Raw genomic sequence first — 19,573 nt, 5'->3', positions numbered from 1 at the left:
TGATTCCTGACCCTGAGGAAGTTCATTTGGCCTCAAGCAGGGCCAGGGCCTTTTAGCTTCTGGCCCTGATCTGGTGGAATAAGCTTCTTGAAAAGAAGAAGAAGAGTTGGTTCTTATATGCTGCTTTTCCCTACCCGAAGGAGGCTCAAAGTGGCTTACAGTCACCTTCCCATTCCTCTCCCCACAACAGACACCCTGTGTGGTGGGTGAGGCTGAGAGAGCCCTGATATCACTGCTTGGTCAGAACAGTTTTATCAATGCCATGGCGAGCCCAAGGTCACCCAGCTTGCTGCATGTGGGGGAGTGCAGAATCGAACCTGGCATGTCAGATTAGAAGTCCGCACTCCTAACCACTACACCAAGCTGGCTCTCAAAGCTGAGGACCTTGTGGGAACTTCCAGCATTCCACAGGACCTGTAAGATGGAGCTCTTCTGCTGGGTCTATGGTTGTGGCCAGACCTGACAGCCCCCCCAGTAGATAAGGAAGTTGAAGAACTAGAAACTAGCAGAGTCTCTACTAGCTGACCATCGCTGTGTATTGTGAGCCAGCACATGGGGACCCCTTGACACCGGATAGCAGCCAATGATGGGGTAATTAATTATGTTTTATTGGGTTTTTATCTTTAACCCACCACAAGACAGCTTGCTGGGAGTGACAGGATATAAATTCAAAAATAAATAGCTAAAATAAATAAGTATAATCTTATGGAGCCCAAAGCAGACATTTTCTGCTAAAAACTGGCTCTGTCACCTGAAGATGAGCTATAATAACAGGGTAACTGAAATTCCTTTTTTAAAGGGGACATTTTAGAATTTAATAAAACCTTAGTTAAAGAGAAGAATGTCATTGAAATTAATTCATCCTGCAAAAATGACAAATGCAATGAGAAGCTGAAGCTTATAAAGTCTTGCATATTGTACTATCCTAAACATTCAATTTTTCTACAAACCTAGCTTGGTGTAGTGGTTAGAAGCGTGGACTTTCTAATCTGGCGAGCCAGGTTTGATTCCGCGCTTCCCCACATGCAACCAGCTGGATGACCTTGGCCTTGCCACAACACTGATACAGCTGTTCTGACCAAGCAGTAATATCTGTGTTCTCTCAGTCTCACCCACCTCACAGGGTGCCTGGTATAGGGAGAGGAAAGGGAAGGAGAATGTAAGCGACTTTGAGACTCCTGGTAGAGAAAAGTTGCTTCCAATTTATGCTTTCAAAGCATCATGTCATTAACAGTCTTGCTCAGGTCTTACAAACTGAATAATAAAGTGAAGAAGAAGAGTTAGTTCTTATACACTGCTTTACTTGCTTGCCTTTTGTTTCTATTTTCAATAAACACATATAAATGTGGCTTAGTAGGTGTGGCTTGTTTGCTTTGACTTGCATTTCAAATTCCATATAAGCTCTTAATCATTTATTGTCTTCTCCCATTAATGCCTTATCCTAGAGATGAGTTCTATGTGTTAGCCAGTCACAGTTTTTATTTTCTTTGGATAATTGGGCATATTCTTTGAAGCCTCCATTGGGTGGTAAACAAGTCATGGTATCTCAGTATGAGAACTTACAAAACCTAAATGGTGCAAAAAACAAGCCAAAATAAGTCTCAATGAAGTAGAGCAATGGTTAAGTATGAGAGCTAAGGAGAGAGGAATTTAAATAAATGGATTTAAACTAATAAGAGGTAAAAAATAAAAGAGATGGAGCACTGCCTCATAATGTCCTTCAATATTGTTCTCTCTCTTTCACACACATACACACACACCCTCCCTAATTAGGACCAAATTTTCAGTGATTATATTCATTGTCCAACAAATGTTCCATCTAAAGTTATGTCACCTCCAGCATGCAAAGCACTGAAGTACCCTTCAGTGGCTGAGAGACCTCTTATATGGCATTTATTTTGGACATGTGGTTTGACCAGAAAAATGTGATCTAGCCCCCAAACCCATGCTAGCGAGGGAAATTCTCCCACTTAGACAAGAGGGAAAATGGAAGGGAAAAAATGTCTTCAGCTGACCAGTCCCCCTGTGTGTTACAGGTTATGCTTGGCAAAAAAGAATTTCTTCCCCGGAACAAGTTACTCAAAAAGATTATTGTTCCGTTGTGTAGCTACAGATTATTTTCGGGTGTCTGTGGAAACGTCTTCTTCCTTCTGAGTGGCTATAATATGGCTAATATGAATACGGTAAGTGTGATCCAATAGGCAGACAGTAAGACACTCATTTTTATTACTTTGTTCAATTAGAAACCAATTAATGCAACACATCTGCTACTCTAAGTTGTAGCATTAGTTTCCCCACCCTTTAGTAACTTAGTCACACTGTTACATACATTTGCAATAGTTTTTAGTTCTTTAGGGAATCCAGATCCATAACAATTTCACTGCATCACCCAACCATTTTCTGGCCTGTATATCCCACTGAACCTACAAAAGGACTATATGAGACATCAAAACCCTACAGAAAGAAACCCAAAATCCACTAAAAAAGAACCCCTGACTTTATCCATATCATTGACATTCCTGTTTAAACCGCCCGTGGCGCCACGGACTAAATAATTTGGTAAGGGGTGTAGAGGTGGGATTAGTCCGTGATGAGGAAGGGTCCGGATTGGACCCTTCCTCACGACAGACAATCGGAGGGACCAATTGGCAGGCGCGAAGCGCCTGCCGATTGGTCCCTCCGATTCCCAGCTCCAGGAACTGCGAGCCACGCGCCTGACGCGGCGAGAGGCGCAAAGCGCCTCTCGCCGCATCAGGCCACCGACCCAGGGAGCCCCCGGCAGTCGCGCGAAGCGCGGCTGCCGGGGGTTCCCTGCCTGGCGGGCTGGCACGGCGAGAGGCGCGAAGCGCCTCTCGCCACGTCAGCCCGCCGCCAACGAAAGAAGCTCGCCGCCGCGGACCAGCCCGCCGCCGCCGCCGACCAACCCGCCGACGACTGAAGTCAGGACCTAGTGCCCGCTGCATTCCCCTGCAGCGGGCTTGATTACTAGTTTAGTATAATACAAATTGTTTAATCATGGAGTTATCCTATGTTAAAATTCTGTCAGACAGGCAAGGGGACTCCCACTCAGACTGGGTGCCACTGTGAGGCTGGAGAAAGATTCCTTCATTTGTACAGCTGCCATGAGGAAGAGACCACTTAAAGAGCTAATGCAGGAAGAGGTCTAGATGCAGTGACAGACCAGCTCCTGATCTCTTGCATGGACTGCTGTCCATACAGGCCTGCTTTTAAAAAGACTACACAAACACATAAGCTTGCTATACAACAAATCTCTCTTCTGATTTGCACTCTCTCTCCAGGGTCTTAGGCAGAGGTCTTTAACAAAAATGCCAAGAATCACATGTAAGACCTTCTGCAGACAAACCAGATGCTCTATCCCAGAGCCCCTGGTCACTTCACAAAAGTGTGGTCTTTGGTAGCCCTTGAGGGGAAGCAGCAAGAAGAGTAAGAACTGGGTGCTTCCAAACCTGCCACTTCTCTCTGAGGCTAGCTGGGTGACTCCTTAGAGATGAGATAGTAGATTGTGGGGTTGGGGACTCCAAACCTCCCACACTACTGGGAAACTCATGGAGAGGGTTATTCAGAAAGGTCAGTATTCTCTCTGTCTTTCAGAGCCGAATGCATGTGTATGTTGCTCGGGTACCAGCTGGAACATCTGCACAGAATATATTTCACTGGAGCCAGGTATATTTATTAATTATTACTGTTCATATGAATTGGTGAACTCCAACAATCCAATGTATCCACCTTCACCATATTGCCAGTCATTATCACTTCTCATTCTTATGTCGCATAGGAGCTTTTCAAAATTGATGATGATTTAGTACTGTATACGTATATAATTTTGAGTTTACTCAAATTTGTAGGAACGTTTTAACATACATTTTGAGGAGCAAACGATATTTGGAAGCAAACATAAGTAATATGCAAGAGGGCAGCTTGGAAGGAGATGTCTTGGAGGTTCTGTGACATGCTTTGAAATGTTACGTATTCATACATTAATTAACCTGACTGATGGCCATGTACTCTTCCTTTCACACGTAGAACATGTTTTGAGACTCATGTTCTTATGTAATACATGAAATGAATATATGGCATAACTGGTATCAGTCAGCCCTCAATTATTAGTGGGTAGAGTTCCTGGGAGGCTTCTTCCTTCTGTACTATTCTGCCTACCTTATATTTGTATCAAGCCTTGTTCTCTGTATAGCTACCTGCAATGGGGACCAAAAATAAACATCCACTGTGAAAAATATTGCAATGTTCTTATATAACTGCATAAGATTGCAAGTGGTTCTTACAGGCAAATTTATCACAGTATCACAGGTCACAGTGACACAATAACATAAATATAGGAAGGCTTTTAAAATATTACAGAACACCTTCCATTTTGAACTGTGCAGAATGCCTTCTGTAACGGACTCTTTCTGTAAGTGCAGCTGCCAGAGTAAACAGGGCAGCCCGCTATTGCTCGGAGGGGGTGATGCTGGAGACATATTTCCCTGGGCTGGGAAGGGGAAAAGGGTGGGGTGCACTGCTCAGGATGGATTTAAAAGGCAGCCTCCTGTTTTTACCTGTGCCACTGGAATCTTTTAGAGATTGACATGTGCCAATTGGGTGGTAGGTTCTGGGCCTTTTTCATTTGTTGTTCTTACGTTTGTTGCATAGTTCATGGCTCCTTTGAAGTGTTATCATGCATGAGGTCATGGACATGGGGCTGGAAGCTGTTCAGCTACTTCAGCTAGTGGTGGGGTGCCTTTTTAACCTCAGACCCACAACACTGCTGGGAAACAGGTCCACATGACATGTGGTTTGGCTAAGAGGGCTCAGGAGGGAACCTTGTCACCAGCTGTGGGGGCAGTTGGTCACTTGTCTCCTGCCCTGCCCTCTTGGACCCAAAGAGCGGCCACATTAGCCCCTGCTCCTGTGGTACCAGTGCCCCTGGATGGGGCAGTGGTAGGAGGTGGGGGCAGGGATGATTCAGTGTCTGGTTTGTCTGCTCACAACTGACTGGAGGGGGGAAAGCGATTCTGAAGACAGAGCACACCCTGGTGCCACTCCCCAATCTTCTGAGAATTCAGGCTCCAAGCAGGGTACCATCTGCACTCACTTTTTTTCCTCATTCTCAATACTGCTGAATTCTGATTGATATACACCTGGATTTTGCAACAGATCTGCAACATTCCTTTCTTTCTGACCTGAAACAGCTATCATTAAGACTCCGTCTTTTACACTTGAATCATTCCAATTGTCAGTACCCTCTTTCCTTCCTGTTTGATTGAGAGGGGAGCAGCCACATGCCAGCACCTGTAGGTACCTTTTAGCTAGAGACTTGGGGGGGGGAAGTTAGGGTTGTGTGAAGCTCCAGCAGCACTGAAGGAGCAGGAGGGTGGGCTTTATTTCCAGCCTTTTGTAACTTTACAAATACAGCAAGCCAGGGGAGGAGGCCTGTTGATTTTTGTTTTCCTGACCAACTCCACTGCCAGATCAAGTGGGGAGGGGGTGTGGAGATGCAGCCAGGCTAGGAGGAGGGGGAAAGAACATCCAACAAGGCTAACATCTGCATGAGGATGAATGGACTTTCAGAGTGCTTTTCTCCAATTATATGAATAATATCCACTCTCAGATATCCCAGCGGAAAGGTGATGTCACTCTATAGTGGAGCTGGGAAGTTGCGGATGGAATATTAAACCCAACTGAAGAAGAAGATTTTGTTCTTATATGCCACTTTTCTGTACCTGAAGGAGGCTCAAAATGGCTAACAGTCACCTTCCCTTTCCTCTCCCCACAAAGTACACCCTGTGAGGTGGGTGAAGCTGAGAGAGCCCTGATATCACTGCTCAGTCAGAACAGCTTTATCAGTGTCATGGCGAACCCAAGATCACCCAACTGGCTGCATGTGGGGGAGTGAAGAATCAAACCCGGATTGCCAGATTAGAAGTTCACACTCCTAACCACTACACCAAACTGGCTCTCTGACATCAGACTAGAAATCGGATCAGATGCAGATTGCTCTTTAAAATCGAAGCTTATACAGGATAAAAAGCCTAGTGCAGATGAAACCCAGGTGTGGGAGTTTCAGCAGCCTTCTGGGTCAGTGCAATAGGGCGGGTCTTCTGGACGGGCCATGCAGTTTGCATGTTAATCTGCTTCAGAGGATTCTGACTCATGAATGGTAGGGGAAGCTTGACTTGGGTGATGCTTGGGCCCTGAATGTGGGCCTGCTATCAGTTTCAATCCCCAGTATTCTCCACAGTCAGCAATCCATGGGATAGGGGAGCATTCATGGGGATCCGCCCACCTTGTCACCTTTGCTTATTTGCATTACAATAAAGCCATGGACTTTTGAAAAGCCAAAAAGAAATTGTTGCATCTGCATGCTCGGTACTCTCCCCCTTGCCCAACAATAAGTAGTGAGCTGAGAAGCATCTAGATTTAAGTCCGTTTTGTAGTAGTTCTTCTTCAGAGATTTTTATTACATTGTCCCAAATAACTTTGAAACAACATCCAGCTGAATAGAATTTAAGTTTTCTATAACATCATAAACTTTGGCATTAAAACTTACCTTATGTAAATAGCTTTAAGCCTGTAAGAGGAGGTAGCCAGTCTTAGGTTTTTGTGATCTGGAACGCAGCCCTCTGTTTTGACATTAGCTTGCTGATAACATGAACCACATATCTCCAATTCTGATGTTTAAAAAATGCTATTCCTTCAAGAGGCACCCTGGATTTACCAACTAAAAACATGCCCACGTTTCAATAAAAATTTGACTTGTCTTGTTATTTATAGGAGTTACTTCTGTAAGACTCTCCTGTAAGTAATTAGTCACAACATTTCTGAAGGAGCATAGTCTTCTACTAAGACATTCAATCTCTATTAGTAATGATATTATAATGGTTTGTATAAATGAAATATATAAAAAGGCACTTAACTGTTTCAGTTATGGTCACATGGTGATCTGTAACTTTAAGAATATGTTAGATACACACATTGCTGCATGAAAAAAGAAGAAACATTTTTATACTGGCTTCTGTTATCAGCAAGTTCAATGCTTATTACAGTCCATTACAGAAGCTATTATGTACAGTTCAAAAGGGTAGCTGTTTGTAATATAGCAAGAGCTTTCCTACATTTATGTTATTGTATCACTGTGACCTCTGTGATAATTTTGTCAATAAGAACCACTTGTATTCTTATGCAATTATGTAAAAATGTAGCAATATTTATCACAGTGGGCATTTATTTTTGGCCTCTTTACACTATATTCCCATTTATTACCTGCAACAGTGAGGCTGGTGGCAACTAGGGACACAAGATTTTTTATGGTGGTACATTGCTTTTGGAATAACCTCCCCCTTGACACTTGACTGGCACTATCCTAGTTTATTTTAGATGCCAAGTCAAGGATGTGATCTTTTAAATGGTTTGCTAATCTACTTCTAGCCTGAGGACAGCTGAAAGGGCCATTATTTGGCAAGCAAAACATTTTATCTTCATGGGGACTGTGTGCTTTTTTTGCTGCTGGGTTTTTATTCGCTGGGTTTTTAATTGTGATTAAGTTTAATGGTTATATGTTTACGATGCTATTTCATTTAATTCATGAGTTGCTTCAAGCAAGTCTCTGATAAAGTGGCATATAAATGTTTTATAAAATCCAATCCACTCTATGACAGAAAAAAAACTTGTAGCTCACATTCATGAAAGAGTCCATATTGTACTTCTATAAAAGTAATATTCCATCGGTTGACCTTCCTATTAGATTTATCGCTGTGGACTATTTAAAGGTTACGACTGGGGCCATGAGGTCAAGAATAAGGAGAAGCACAGTCAGGTAGGGCAATCAGCATTTACTGAAAAACACAATCTTTGGATGAAAAAACCCAATGGGAGACAAGAGGAGAATGGAATTCATGAGAGCGAAATGGAACTGGACTATAGACAAGTACTTTGATGCTAAGGGCTAGTTTATGTATTACATTCTCAAGGAGTGCCTCCATATTTTTATTGCATTTGAAACTTGACAAAGAGAACAAGCTCCCATCCCTTTTGGCAGGTTGCCCAAAAGCCCAAGTATGAATAAGTGTATACTTACACACCTACGTCTATTTACATTCTTTCAGATGTCAAGCTCTATTATCTAGGGATGGGCACAAACTTGGAAAACTTGTTTTGTTTTGCTTTCCTAAACCAAACTCCAAAATGGAAGGACATCTCTGGCTGACTCTTTCCCATATGCCCACCAAGTCTGGTGAAGATTGGGGCAATCTGCAACTGTTTCCGCATGGAGGGCAAAAACATGAGTGACGTCCTGCTTGCAAATGTGAGATGGCAAACCATGCATTTGCAGCCCTCCTCATGTGAGACCCCTCCTGCGTTTTCCTCTGCCCCATCATGGCTTTTTGGCTTCCGATGAGGCTGCAAGGGGGGGGGGAATGAACTCCCCCCCACTCCTTGGGGAAAGTCACCAATCACAGCACAGTAGTTCTCTTTTGGACGGGAAGTTTCTTCCCCCAGAGCCCCAATTTAAAAAGAAAAATGCACTCCCACATTGCTATGCAGTAATCGTACAACACAGATGCTTATTTAATAATTGGGATTCGTATTCTTATGGACTTTATGTCTGGATGGATTTCTTGAACACTGAAGATGATAACTGGAGCCCAAAGAGTCATTTTTTTGTAAATGGTTAGCTTAAAAAAAAAAAGTACACACACACACACAGCCGAACAATCAGGAGAAGGTTGCTCAATCACCTGCCCCCCCTTCCCCTTTCATTCCCCAGCTCCAAAAAATACAAAGGTGTCTGTGTTTTGCTTGCCTGATTTTTCAGAGGTTGAATATGGGAAACTGGAGCCCATTTATGTAAATGGTAGGCTTAAAAACAAAGAGCACAGGACTGAATTATAAGGAGAAAGCTGCTCAATCACCTGCCCCCCCCCCTTCTCCTTTCATTCCCCAGCTCCAAAAAACACAAATAGGTCTGTGTTTCGCCTGCTTGATTTTTCAGAGGCTGAATCTGGGAAACTGGAGCCCATTGTTGCATGTTTGGTGGGACATAGGCACTCCCAATAAATATTATCAATCTGATTGATCTTTCTCCTTTTCTGGGGATTGTAAAAGGGAGGTCACAAATGCAGTTACCAGTGCAATTTACTTGGGCGTATTTGAGTAGGGAAGCTAGCAATATTTCGATGTTATCTTTAGGCTTCAACCGTAGGCCTGACAGAACAGCTCTGTTTTGCAAGTCCTGTGGAATGACTTTGGTTCCCACAGGGTTCTGATCTTACCAGATAGAGCATTCTGGCAGGCCAGGGCCGGAATATAAAACTTGGTTGAGGCTAGTTTTTTCTTTAAACTCAGGCCCCCTAAGCAGGTTTTGGTTGCTAGGCCTTAATGCTCTTGGGGGAACATAGTGGAAAAGGCACATAGATACACTGGTTCCAGACCATTTATGCCTTTAAAGTTGATAACCAGAGCCTTGAACCTGATTTGGTCTCCAATCGGGAATCAGTGCAGCTGCTAGAATAACAGTTATATATGCATTCGCCACTTGGTCCAAATTAGGACTTTTTCTGCTGCATTTTGGGCCAGATGAAGTTTCTGAAGCAGTTTCAAGGGCAGTCCTGCATATAGTGAGTTACAGTAATCTAGCCTGGAGGTGATCATTGCATGGATCACCATGCCTAGATTGGCTGCCGACAGGTAAGGTGCTAGTTGGCTGCCGACAGGTAAGGTGCTAGCAAAGATGGTAAAATGTCCGACAAGCAATATTTGTGGTATGATCCTCCATACTTAAGATGGAATTTAGGATTATAACCAGGCTCTTGGTAGTTGCCAAAGTTGTTAATTGCATTCAGTCAAGAACCATGAGTAGCATTGACTCACCTGGGGCATGTGGACCCAGCCAGAATACTTCCATCTTATCTGGATTCAACCTCAGTCAACTCCACATGAGCCAATCCACTATGGCCTCTAGGCATCTGTTCAAACAATTGGGGATGTGTAGCTGGATGTCAGCATATTGGTGATACACACATCTGAAACTGGACAATGTCATGTAGATATTAAATAAAACCAGAGAAAGAATAGGTCTCTTCAGAACCCAGCTTATTAAAGTGAACTACTAGGAGGTTCTATCTCCTAGAGTCTTTCTCTAACCTTGGAGAAAGGATTGCAACTAGGGCTGTGTGATTTGGTCATAATCTCTCTTTAGCAGTCCCAACCAAGGGGGTCCAATTCTAGGGGCTCCCAAATTAGTGAAAGGAACCAAATGGCTATCCTAAAATTTTAGGTAGGGATGAGTCCCATTCAATTGTGACTAACGGGAATTCTATTTTTGGCAAGGAGCAGCACTTGTCAAGCTTTGGAGGGTGTTTCCAAGACTTGAAAACACCACCCACCCACCGTTGCCCATCACTTTTGTGCCAGAGTTTCTGGGAAAGTTTTTTTTCCCCCCAAGCTGCATCCAAAAGTACTGAAATGTGCACATATATTCAGTCCATCAACTGACAGTTTCCTCACTCATGAAACCACAGAATGTGCCACTCTGGAGCTGGGAGTAACAGGCAGGTAGACTTGCCTTTTAAACAGATAATGGGTCTCCCCAGTGCTATTTGAGTCTTCCACAAAATGGCATCCTGTTGGGCAGGGAGGGAACTGCAGTTTTTTTATTATCTCTAGAATTGACTCAGAAAGGTATGAATGCCATCAAGCCCAGCAGCAGGTATCAGCCAGCTGACTATGTTGACATCAACTTTGGTAGCTGTGAAGATGCAAATAAATTATAGCTTATTTCAAACTGTGTACAAACCACTAATAAAAACATATGAGTTGCCCAAGTTTTAAAAAAATGGGCCCAGGAAGCAATTTTCAAGTTCATCATCTGTATGGATGGATACTGCAGTGAGTGGTAATTTAGGACACCTGGTAAAAGATTATTATAATTTTAAAAGGAAATATGAATCAAACAGTCATACTTGTGTTTGTTTTTTTTATATAATGGGGAAACTGAACAGATTGTTTTTCTTTCTGGCTATACATTTCTTTCTAGTTTACTCCTCCTTTATATAAGATAGAAGATATGACTGTACCAACTGCAGTATGGACTGGAGGACAAGACCTGTTTTCAGATCCAGAGGATGTTGCTATCTTAGTCACTCAGATTAAAAACCTTGTGTTCCATAAAGCTGTACCAAAATGGGGTCACCTCGATTTCATCTGGGGCCTGGACGCACCTCAGAACATGTATAATGAAATGATCGATCTCATGAGGAACCATGCATAATCCAAAGCTGCAATGGGACAGCAGCAAGCAGTTCAAAGAGCATATTGACCAGTGGACCCTTTTTTGAAGTGGTCATTTTCAGACATTTAATCATGGGACCGATAAGAAAAAATATTGCTTGTACAAGTGACTTTGCAACATTTGTGGTTGCAATGTATTTCAAATAGGTTCAAACAATTTGAAAAATTTACAAGAAAGTAAAAGACATACATAAGAGACCTATGCATGTTAATTATAAGTTTATCATAGATTTTCTCAGTATAATTTGGCTGTTCTTGTTTGCATTAATACTTTGGCTCCTTTTGTGCTGTGTGTTGACTGATTGGAGATGTCTACTGTAGGGAGTGGAAGAGACTTTTACTTACTCTGAGAAGGAGTAAATAAATAAATAAATGTATCCCTCTTTGCTTTCTGCTTATTTAAAATCATCTCAAATTTTCAAGGGTTTAGAGATCCAAAGAGTATTTAGAACTAAGGCTTTTCAGAAAAAAATGGGTAGCTGTAGTCAACAACTGTTCTTTTGATTTGATATTGTTGATTATAGAGTTCTCCTATAAGGAAAAAAACAGTATTGATAATGAGTTAACAAGTGTGAAATATAAAGTTTAAAATACCGTCTCTTTAGAAAAAAGGTTAAAGCTCTTGGAACATCACTTTTAATATTTACTTAGAAGTTAAGAGCCTATAAGAATAGGAAATTTATCAGGCAACTGAAAGATCTAGAATTTATAAATGGACTAGTGGAAAAGCCCGTTGCACCCAGGAAAACAGCGGGTGCTAGGATGCACACCTGCACTGGGGGCTTCCTGGGGCCGGCTACATGGCTAATAATGTGTCAAACTGCAGTTGATTCTCTGGTCCTCTACATGCTGGGTGACTTCGGGCTAGTCACAGTCCTGTTAAAAGCTGTTCTCACAGAGCAGTTTCTCTCACAGCTCTCTCAGTCTTACCTACCTCATAGGGTGTCTGTTATGGGGAGAGAAAGGGATTATAAGCCACTCTGAGTCTCCCTTGGGCAGTGAAAAGCAGTGTATGAAAACCAATTTTATTTCTACTGGGAAGGTACTACTGGGAAACAGTCTCCCCCCTCTCCACATGTCCCCATGGCCTCACAGTGCTCCGGTGCCCCGTCTACAGTTTCCCCATCTTCCATGCCATTGGTCTCAAATTTGCTTTATTGTGATAGTCTTGGAAAGATTGCAGCAAGACCAAGATGGTATGGATATGGAAGGGTAGAGGCTTTTCCTGGCTGCCCTGGGTTCCAGGGGCAAACAAAGTCTGCCCCAGGAAGCAGCTCGCTCCTCCCTCCATGTCTTCTGAGTTGAAAGTGGCCAGGAGGCCAGGGCAATTTACTGGCAGTGGGGCATGCTCTGAGACTGCCTTCTCTTCCACCCAGCAAACTTCTGAAACTGGCAGGAAGTTGGAGGTGGGGAGCTGAGCCCTAATTAGCCCTTCATGGCTGAGGGCTCCCTCATGATTGGGGCTAAACTACCAGGGCAAGTGAGTCTTGGCTGATGACTATCTCCTATTGGGGGAATATTTCCAGGCAAGCAATCAGGTAGGGAGTGAGTTATTTGCATTTAATTTTAGCTGATTGTCCCTCATTGACAGAGTGCTGTCTCTCCATTGGCAACACACCCCCAGGGAGAGCCAATCAGGTTGGGAGTGAGTTGTCTGCAGGCAATTTGAACTTATTGATCCTAACTGGCAGAGTGCAATTTGAATTGACTGGTCCTCATAGGCAGAGTGTCAACTTGAGCTTTATTATGTTTAGTGATGTATAAGGAACCCGGTAATAATAATAGAATGAAAGTTTTCTGGGCTACCCCCATTATCTTCCTCTGACTCTTCTGTGGTTTAATTATCCCTGACTTCTCTTCTGGTGAAGAAGAGAGCAGAACATGGACTTACCAACTATACCCAATGAGGACACACAATTGGAATCAAGACTCTCAGTGGCTCCCACCTTCCAGGTCCTGCAAGAAAATTTAAGTCAACCTCTCATCATGGAGATTGACCAGGGATGAGAGAAGAGTTCTTAATCAAGGGCTGAATTTTGTTCCAGCCCCTAAATATAGTCCTTTCACAATTGACTTATTTAGAAACTGTAGATTAGTTAAACTCAAAAGTCTTTTGATGGTTCTACCTCACATAGTGTTTAAACCTAAATTTCTACTTATTCAATCAACTGGCATTCCTACACTGTTATCAATAAAGTGATCATGAGGGATATAAATAAAACTGAACACCTAACAGTGTTTCCAAATAAGATGCTAGTCTCTTCCAAAGATTGATTGATGATGACACCTTGACATTAAACAGGTGTACACTGCTGGTTAAAGATAAGAAAGATTATTTGAATGAAGTAAAATGTCAATTGGATGATGAAACATTTTACAAATCTTTTGATAGGGATCCCATGCAGCATATTTTATTCATCATAAGAACTGTAGTTAGAGAAGGTCTAACTATAGTTAGTGAAGATTTTGGAAGGTTTTTTGGTGAATGAATATCCCAGAATACTGCCCAAAATACACAAGGGGATAGTTCCTCCTCATGGATGACCGATAATATCAGGCTGTGTTCCTGAGACTATTTCTAAATGTCTTGATCATTTTTGCAGCCCATAGTTTTGAGGATTAATTCATATGTCAAAGATACCATGGACTTAATAAAGTTGAAAATATCATGATCCCTAAAAATAGTATTCTGGTTATGTCTGATGTACAATCCTTGTATACCAATATTCCTCAGGACAGGGCTAGAGAGGTTATTGAGAGAGCACTAGTCAACAGAAGGATCCAGAATCCACCAACCTTTTTTTCTTATGGACCCGGTAGGTATTTATTTAGAAAATAATTACTTCAGGTTCCTAGAGAATTTTTATGTTCAAATTAATGTGGTGATGGGATCTTGTTTTGCTCCCTCCATAGCAAATCTTGTTATGGCTGAATTAAAAAACAGGGTATCTCCCAAGTGAATAATAATCCCTATTTTGAGCAGATCTGTCTTGAGGTTCATTGATTATTTGTTTTTTTAATTTTTATGAATTGGCTACATAACATAGATGTGAATTTTAAGTTTACTTATGTCAAGTACTAAGTTATTGCTCTATCCACAGATATGGACAATATTATCAATGTTAATTCTAATCCATCTGATAGGTGACATTTCTCTTCTTGTCACCTATATCATCTAAGATCAAGTCTACCTTTTATCTTGTTCTTGAGATGTAAGATGAATGCATTACAGCCTGCAGATTATAGGTTAGGTGCTTCTAAAAATAGAAGTCAACAATCTCAAAGGCAGTGCCCAACACAATAGATTTTAAGCTGGTTCAGGCTTGTAGCTTCAAAGAGTTCTGCATAAGAAAAACAGTAATCATTCATAAGCTGCTGAAGGAGGTTCTTTCTTTCAAAGCTGACTTGGAACTGGTTGGTCAGTTAAGGGTCGAATGTTACCCTGAATTTGTTAACAGTGAAAATTGTGTATACTTATAGTAAACTCTACAAGTAATGAATGAGCTCTGTGGATTTCACTCTGAGCTTGTGTACTCTGTTAGTGGGTTGCATATTACCTGAATCTATGAACTGTGACAATTGTGTATATTTGCTTACTGTAAACACTACAAGTAATGAATGAGCTGAATTTTTTTTCACTTGTAAATTGTAAAACTGGGTTGAACCTATTTGAAAAATTTATAAGAAAGTAAAAGAAATACACAAGAGACCTATGCATGTTAATTATAAGTTCATTGTTTAGCTTTTCATGTTTATGTTAATATCAGGGCTCCATTTGTGCTGTGTATAAACTGAATTTTCCTACATATTGACAAATCTCTATATACTATAGGATAATATAAGTGATCCTTTTGGAGCACTAGAGACATTGCTGTTAAAATTTTGGAGGTGCTTCACTAAATATGGCCATTATTAAGCAGTTAATTCTCAAACTTACCTGCTTTGAAACTGAAATAAGATCGAAGATGAAAGAAATATTTGGCAGGCCTAAGGATCTAAAGACATAAGCTATTTTGATGAAGTTTGTATGGATGAGTATTTCTCATGGACTTAGCTTGGACTTTGACATCAAATTGGAAGATGAATTGTAGTTCTTTGAAATATTAAGAGCAGTGTGAGGTGGTGAGTACCCCTTACTGATACTATACTTTAGATTCAGGAAGCCTGCATGCACGCAAAAGCTTGTATCTTGAATAAAGGTATTGAAGGTGCTACTGAACTCAAACTTTCTTCTACTATAATGTTACTTTTGCAGATAGAGCTGCTGAGGCTAAACTTGTTGACAAGTGGAAACTCTAAAAATGCTTCAAGAGTGGAGCTACAGCAAATAAAATTTGTATCAAAAGGAATATTTATTCCATAGCACTCACAAGAATATAATTAAAAATATAGAAGTTGATTATCAGGCTACATAAAGTGTCATCAGGAATATTGGCGATTGGCTAAGTTGCAAAAATTGTGCCTAGTAACTCACCCAAGCTGTGTGGTGCCTACTTCTGGGCCTGGTCAACTTGTGCTGGTTGGGTAGATGTTGTTGCAATAAATTGAGCAACATCAATTTGCAGCTTCTCCTGCATCTGAGTGAGCTGCACAATTTGTCAACAGAACAACAAATAACATGTGTAGTTAGCGGCTTGAAAAACAACTTCATGTAGACATGGATAATTTATAAGTACCTGTCCCGGTATTGGTTAGAGGCAATGAAAAGAGAGTGCGAAGACCAAGGCTGGAAGAGAATCTGAGATGAAAGCAGTAAAGAGACTACCAGCTGGAAAACCCGATGACCTCTGCCCCAGTAACTGGAAAGTGCTAGGAAAATTTAGAAGTACTCAGAGTTTAAAAGCTGACCATGATATACACATGATAAAGGAAGAAGAAGGTGTGTGAGCTGAACAGCTGTGGTGTATCTATCCATGAGAGAGTATTTCCGTCTTCTATGCTTGGCTCAGTTCAAGAAAGAAATGCTTACATCCATGTCTCTGGATAGGGAGCTGACCAATTCCTGCTATGCTACTTATACAGTCTGGCCAGCTGCATCATGATTCATGGCTGGTTCTTCATGCACACCTATGCATTCAAATAAGAAGAAACAAGAGCTATATGTGGGATTTAATTCTAGGATTTACTTGCTTCTTCCTCTGCAGCTTCAGCTAGTGTTCCTTGCTAAAACTGTGTGTGCAGCTTGGGTTTTCCCACCCTTTCCAGCCTTGGACTGATTTATATTTATTTATTATTATATTATGTGAACTGTTCTTATTTTGAGAGATCTCTGCATAATCAATATAATCCAGTATAGTTAGACTGGAAAGAGAAGTGTGGTTTTTGGTAGCACCAAAGAACTGAAAATAGGACACGGTTTTGACATTGAGCATGCCCTTAGGTGTGGCCCTTTCTAATGCAGTAATTGTATATAAGCAGATCATTGTTATGAGAACTGCATTTAGAATCTGGTACTGTGTAAGTTCAAACAGAGGAATAGATGCAGCAACGGTAAGTTTGGATGTGTATACTTAAGAGATATACTGAAATTTACAAAAAATTAATCTACCAGATTTTATTCTACATTTCTTCAAAGATCTTTGAGCAGATATATTAATAGTTGTAGCTTACTATTATAATTGGAAACAGAAACTTGGTCAATGTCTTTTTGCATTACTTAAAGAATGTGACTTTCTTGATAAAAAGGGTCAATAGGGGTATCAAATGGGTGACTGAGAATCCATATTGCAATAAAGGAGTAACAAACACTAATGAAAAATAATTTGAAATACCTAAGAGATCTGTAATCAACAGGGTGCAGGAATAAACTAGGTTGAGTTTAATTTTAGAATTCAGAGAATATGCTGGGAGAATGTCATGAGGATAGTTACTTGCATATCCAGGTATGTGTAGCTGTCTCGGCTGAGTTAACATAGCCCTAATCAATTAGTCTGACAGGACCAGCAATCATATTTTGGTTGTAATTATTTTTAAAAACTCTAAAGAAATACTTATTTGAGCAAGAGGTAAAGATAAGTAATTCAATTAACTTAAGTTTAGAAATAAGAATTACATGATTTCAAAAATAATTCTTTATTTAAGATTACAATTATCAAGATCTTATTAGTGCTGCTAAGAAAACTTGTTTTCCTTTGAGTTTAGGCATTCCACTCTGTTTTGACCATTAATCATCATATTTACCTCACTAACAAACCCACAGGGCGGATTCTAATCTGGCGAGCCAGGTTTGATTCCCTGCTCCCCCACATGCAGCCAGCTGGGTGACCTTGGGCTCACCACAGCACTGATAAAGCTGTTCTGACCGAGCAGTAATATCAGCGCTCTCTCAACCTCACCTATTTGACAGTTTCACATCCACCTCCTTCACAGGTTTCCCAAACAGGGTTGCATTTAGCTAGAGCTACTGTTCATCAAGTTATCTTATGTACAGGCACACTCCTCATGCCTGCCTTGCTTGATCTCTCTGGAACTTTAGACCCTATTAGTGACAGCATAAAGAGGACTGATCATTTTGGTAGGTAATTGCCAGGAGAAACAGGAACACTTGTAGTCTGCTAGAAAACTCTAAATCTTCTGTGTGGCTGGTCAGCATGCATTCCAACTTAAGCCGACACATAAGACCACTTAATGAATAACTTTTGCAGGAATGTGTACCCCTGTTTTCTTCTTACAGTCCTGCAACTCTAGAAATTATATTTGCTGTGGTCAGAAAGGGACTACAGGAACAGAGAAAATCCTGAGAAGATCAATATTATGTATATGCTTTGTCAGACACAGCCATTATTTTAGTTTTTTTCTCTTTATTTCTATGCTTTATAATGCAGTAAGATTTTTTTTATGCACTGATATTTTCCCATGCTTTCACAATGCATGTCTCTTGGATTTTCTTTTCCATTCTACATTTTCCCTTGCTTTCAGTACACATTCATTGGGTTTTATTTTTCATGCTATATTGACTCAGTTCACTTTCCCACTGCTGTTTCCACAGGTTTTCTGAGAGTAGTTTTGTGTTGTTTTTTCACCTTGCTTTACTCCCAAACTGAAGATAATTCAAAAGCATAAATATCCCCCCCTCAGAGGTCATTCCTTCCAATATTCCACCATACTCCCTACTTCCTTCGTGCTTCTTTGTTCCATCATAAAGTTTTATGTATTTTTTTACAAGCAATATGAGTTCAGTGATATGACTTCATTGCTAAACTTGGATTCAGGAGTGGGGAAACCCACAAAGGAGCTAATCTTGTGGAGAGAACTCTCCCTGCAGGCTTGGCTGGAAAGCCCAGTTTAAACTTGATTGCCTAGCAGAGTTGAAAAAGGCCAATACTGCGGGGAGAATTCTCCCTGCAGGCTCAGCTGGGCTCTAGTGGGCTGTCAACTTTAAACTAGACTAACTGAGCCTGAAAACAAGCCAATCCTGTAGGACAACAAAATCATCTGTAACCACTAGGTTAAAAAGGTAATGGTATCCACTGTGAAAGCACTGGGTCAAGTCTGACCCTTGGGGTGATGCCCTCTAGCATTTTCATGGCAGACTCAATATGGGGTAGTTTGCCAGTGCCTTCCCCAGTCATTACCATTTACCCCCCAGCAAGCTGGGTACTCATTTTAACGACCTCGGAAGGATGGAAGGCTGAGTCAACCTTGAGCCGGCTGCTGGGATTGAACTCCCAGCCTCATGGACAGAGCTTTCAGACTGCATGTCTGCTGCCTTACCACTCTGCGCCACAAGAGGCCTTCCAAAGAGCCTTCCAATTGGGCCCTCACCTGGACAGGCCACAGTTCCATCCAGTCAGGTGAGGGCCCAATCGGTAGGTGTGAAGCACCTTCTGATTGGGACTTCACCAGGACAATGCTTTGAGACAACTGAGTCCTGCTGGGTCACTGTGGCCCATTCGCAGTTCTCTCAGACCTCTCACAGTCCTACATCTCTCACAAGTTGTCTATTGTGGGGAGACAAAGGGAAAAGGTGTTTGTAAACCGCTTTGAGACTCCATTGGGTAGTAAACAATAGGGTACAAAAATCCAGTTCTTCTTCTAAGGAGCAACCATGAAAGAAGCATGTAGGCACATAACATTTTATCAACAGTGAAAAAAAAATGGAGACAGATGAAGCAGGGTGGACACCTGTGTACTGTGACTACCCAATGTATATTAGGGGAGGGGGGCATTTTGGTGTATGTGGCCTAAATGACGCAGAACTGGGAGGAACTGATTTCCATGTAATCTTCCCCTAAGAAGAGTCTCCAGTCTGATTTTCCCTTCACATATC

At 41.4% G+C, this 19,573-nt stretch overlaps 2 protein-coding genes across 6 annotated transcripts in view; both read left to right on the top strand.

Annotated features, from left to right (window-relative positions):
- The window catches only part of LOC143843761 (lipase member M-like), a 33,797-nt gene extending 22,119 nt beyond the window's left edge, over positions 1-11,678 (top strand). For 4 of the 5 annotated variants that reach the window (XM_077350345.1, XM_077350344.1, XM_077350347.1 and 1 more), the window contains 4 exons: positions 2,037-2,183; positions 3,613-3,684; positions 7,760-7,831; positions 11,051-11,678. In XM_077350345.1, coding sequence (XP_077206460.1) covers positions 2,037-2,183; positions 3,613-3,684; positions 7,760-7,831; positions 11,051-11,284 — 525 coding nt within the window. In that variant the 3' untranslated portion in view covers positions 11,285-11,678. The remainder of the gene's footprint in view (positions 1-2,036; positions 2,184-3,612; positions 3,685-7,759; positions 7,832-11,050) is intronic. The other variant, XM_077350346.1, reaches the window with a different exon arrangement.
- Positions 11,679-16,752: 5,074 nt separating this feature from the next.
- LOC143843760 (lysosomal acid lipase/cholesteryl ester hydrolase-like) overlaps positions 16,753-19,573 on the top strand; it is a 32,047-nt gene continuing 29,226 nt past the window's right edge. The window contains exon 1 of the mRNA XM_077350341.1: positions 16,753-16,794. Within this exon, the coding sequence (XP_077206456.1) occupies positions 16,784-16,794 (11 nt within the window). The 5' untranslated portion in view covers positions 16,753-16,783. The remainder of the gene's footprint in view (positions 16,795-19,573) is intronic.

The sequence above is a fragment of the Paroedura picta genome, chromosome 8 (genome assembly GCF_049243985.1).
Source record: "Paroedura picta isolate Pp20150507F chromosome 8, Ppicta_v3.0, whole genome shotgun sequence".
Classification (NCBI taxonomy): domain Eukaryota; kingdom Metazoa; phylum Chordata; class Lepidosauria; order Squamata; family Gekkonidae; genus Paroedura; species Paroedura picta.
Note: the sequence above shows the minus strand (reverse complement) of the source record. Positions and strands in the feature narration are given on the sequence as shown.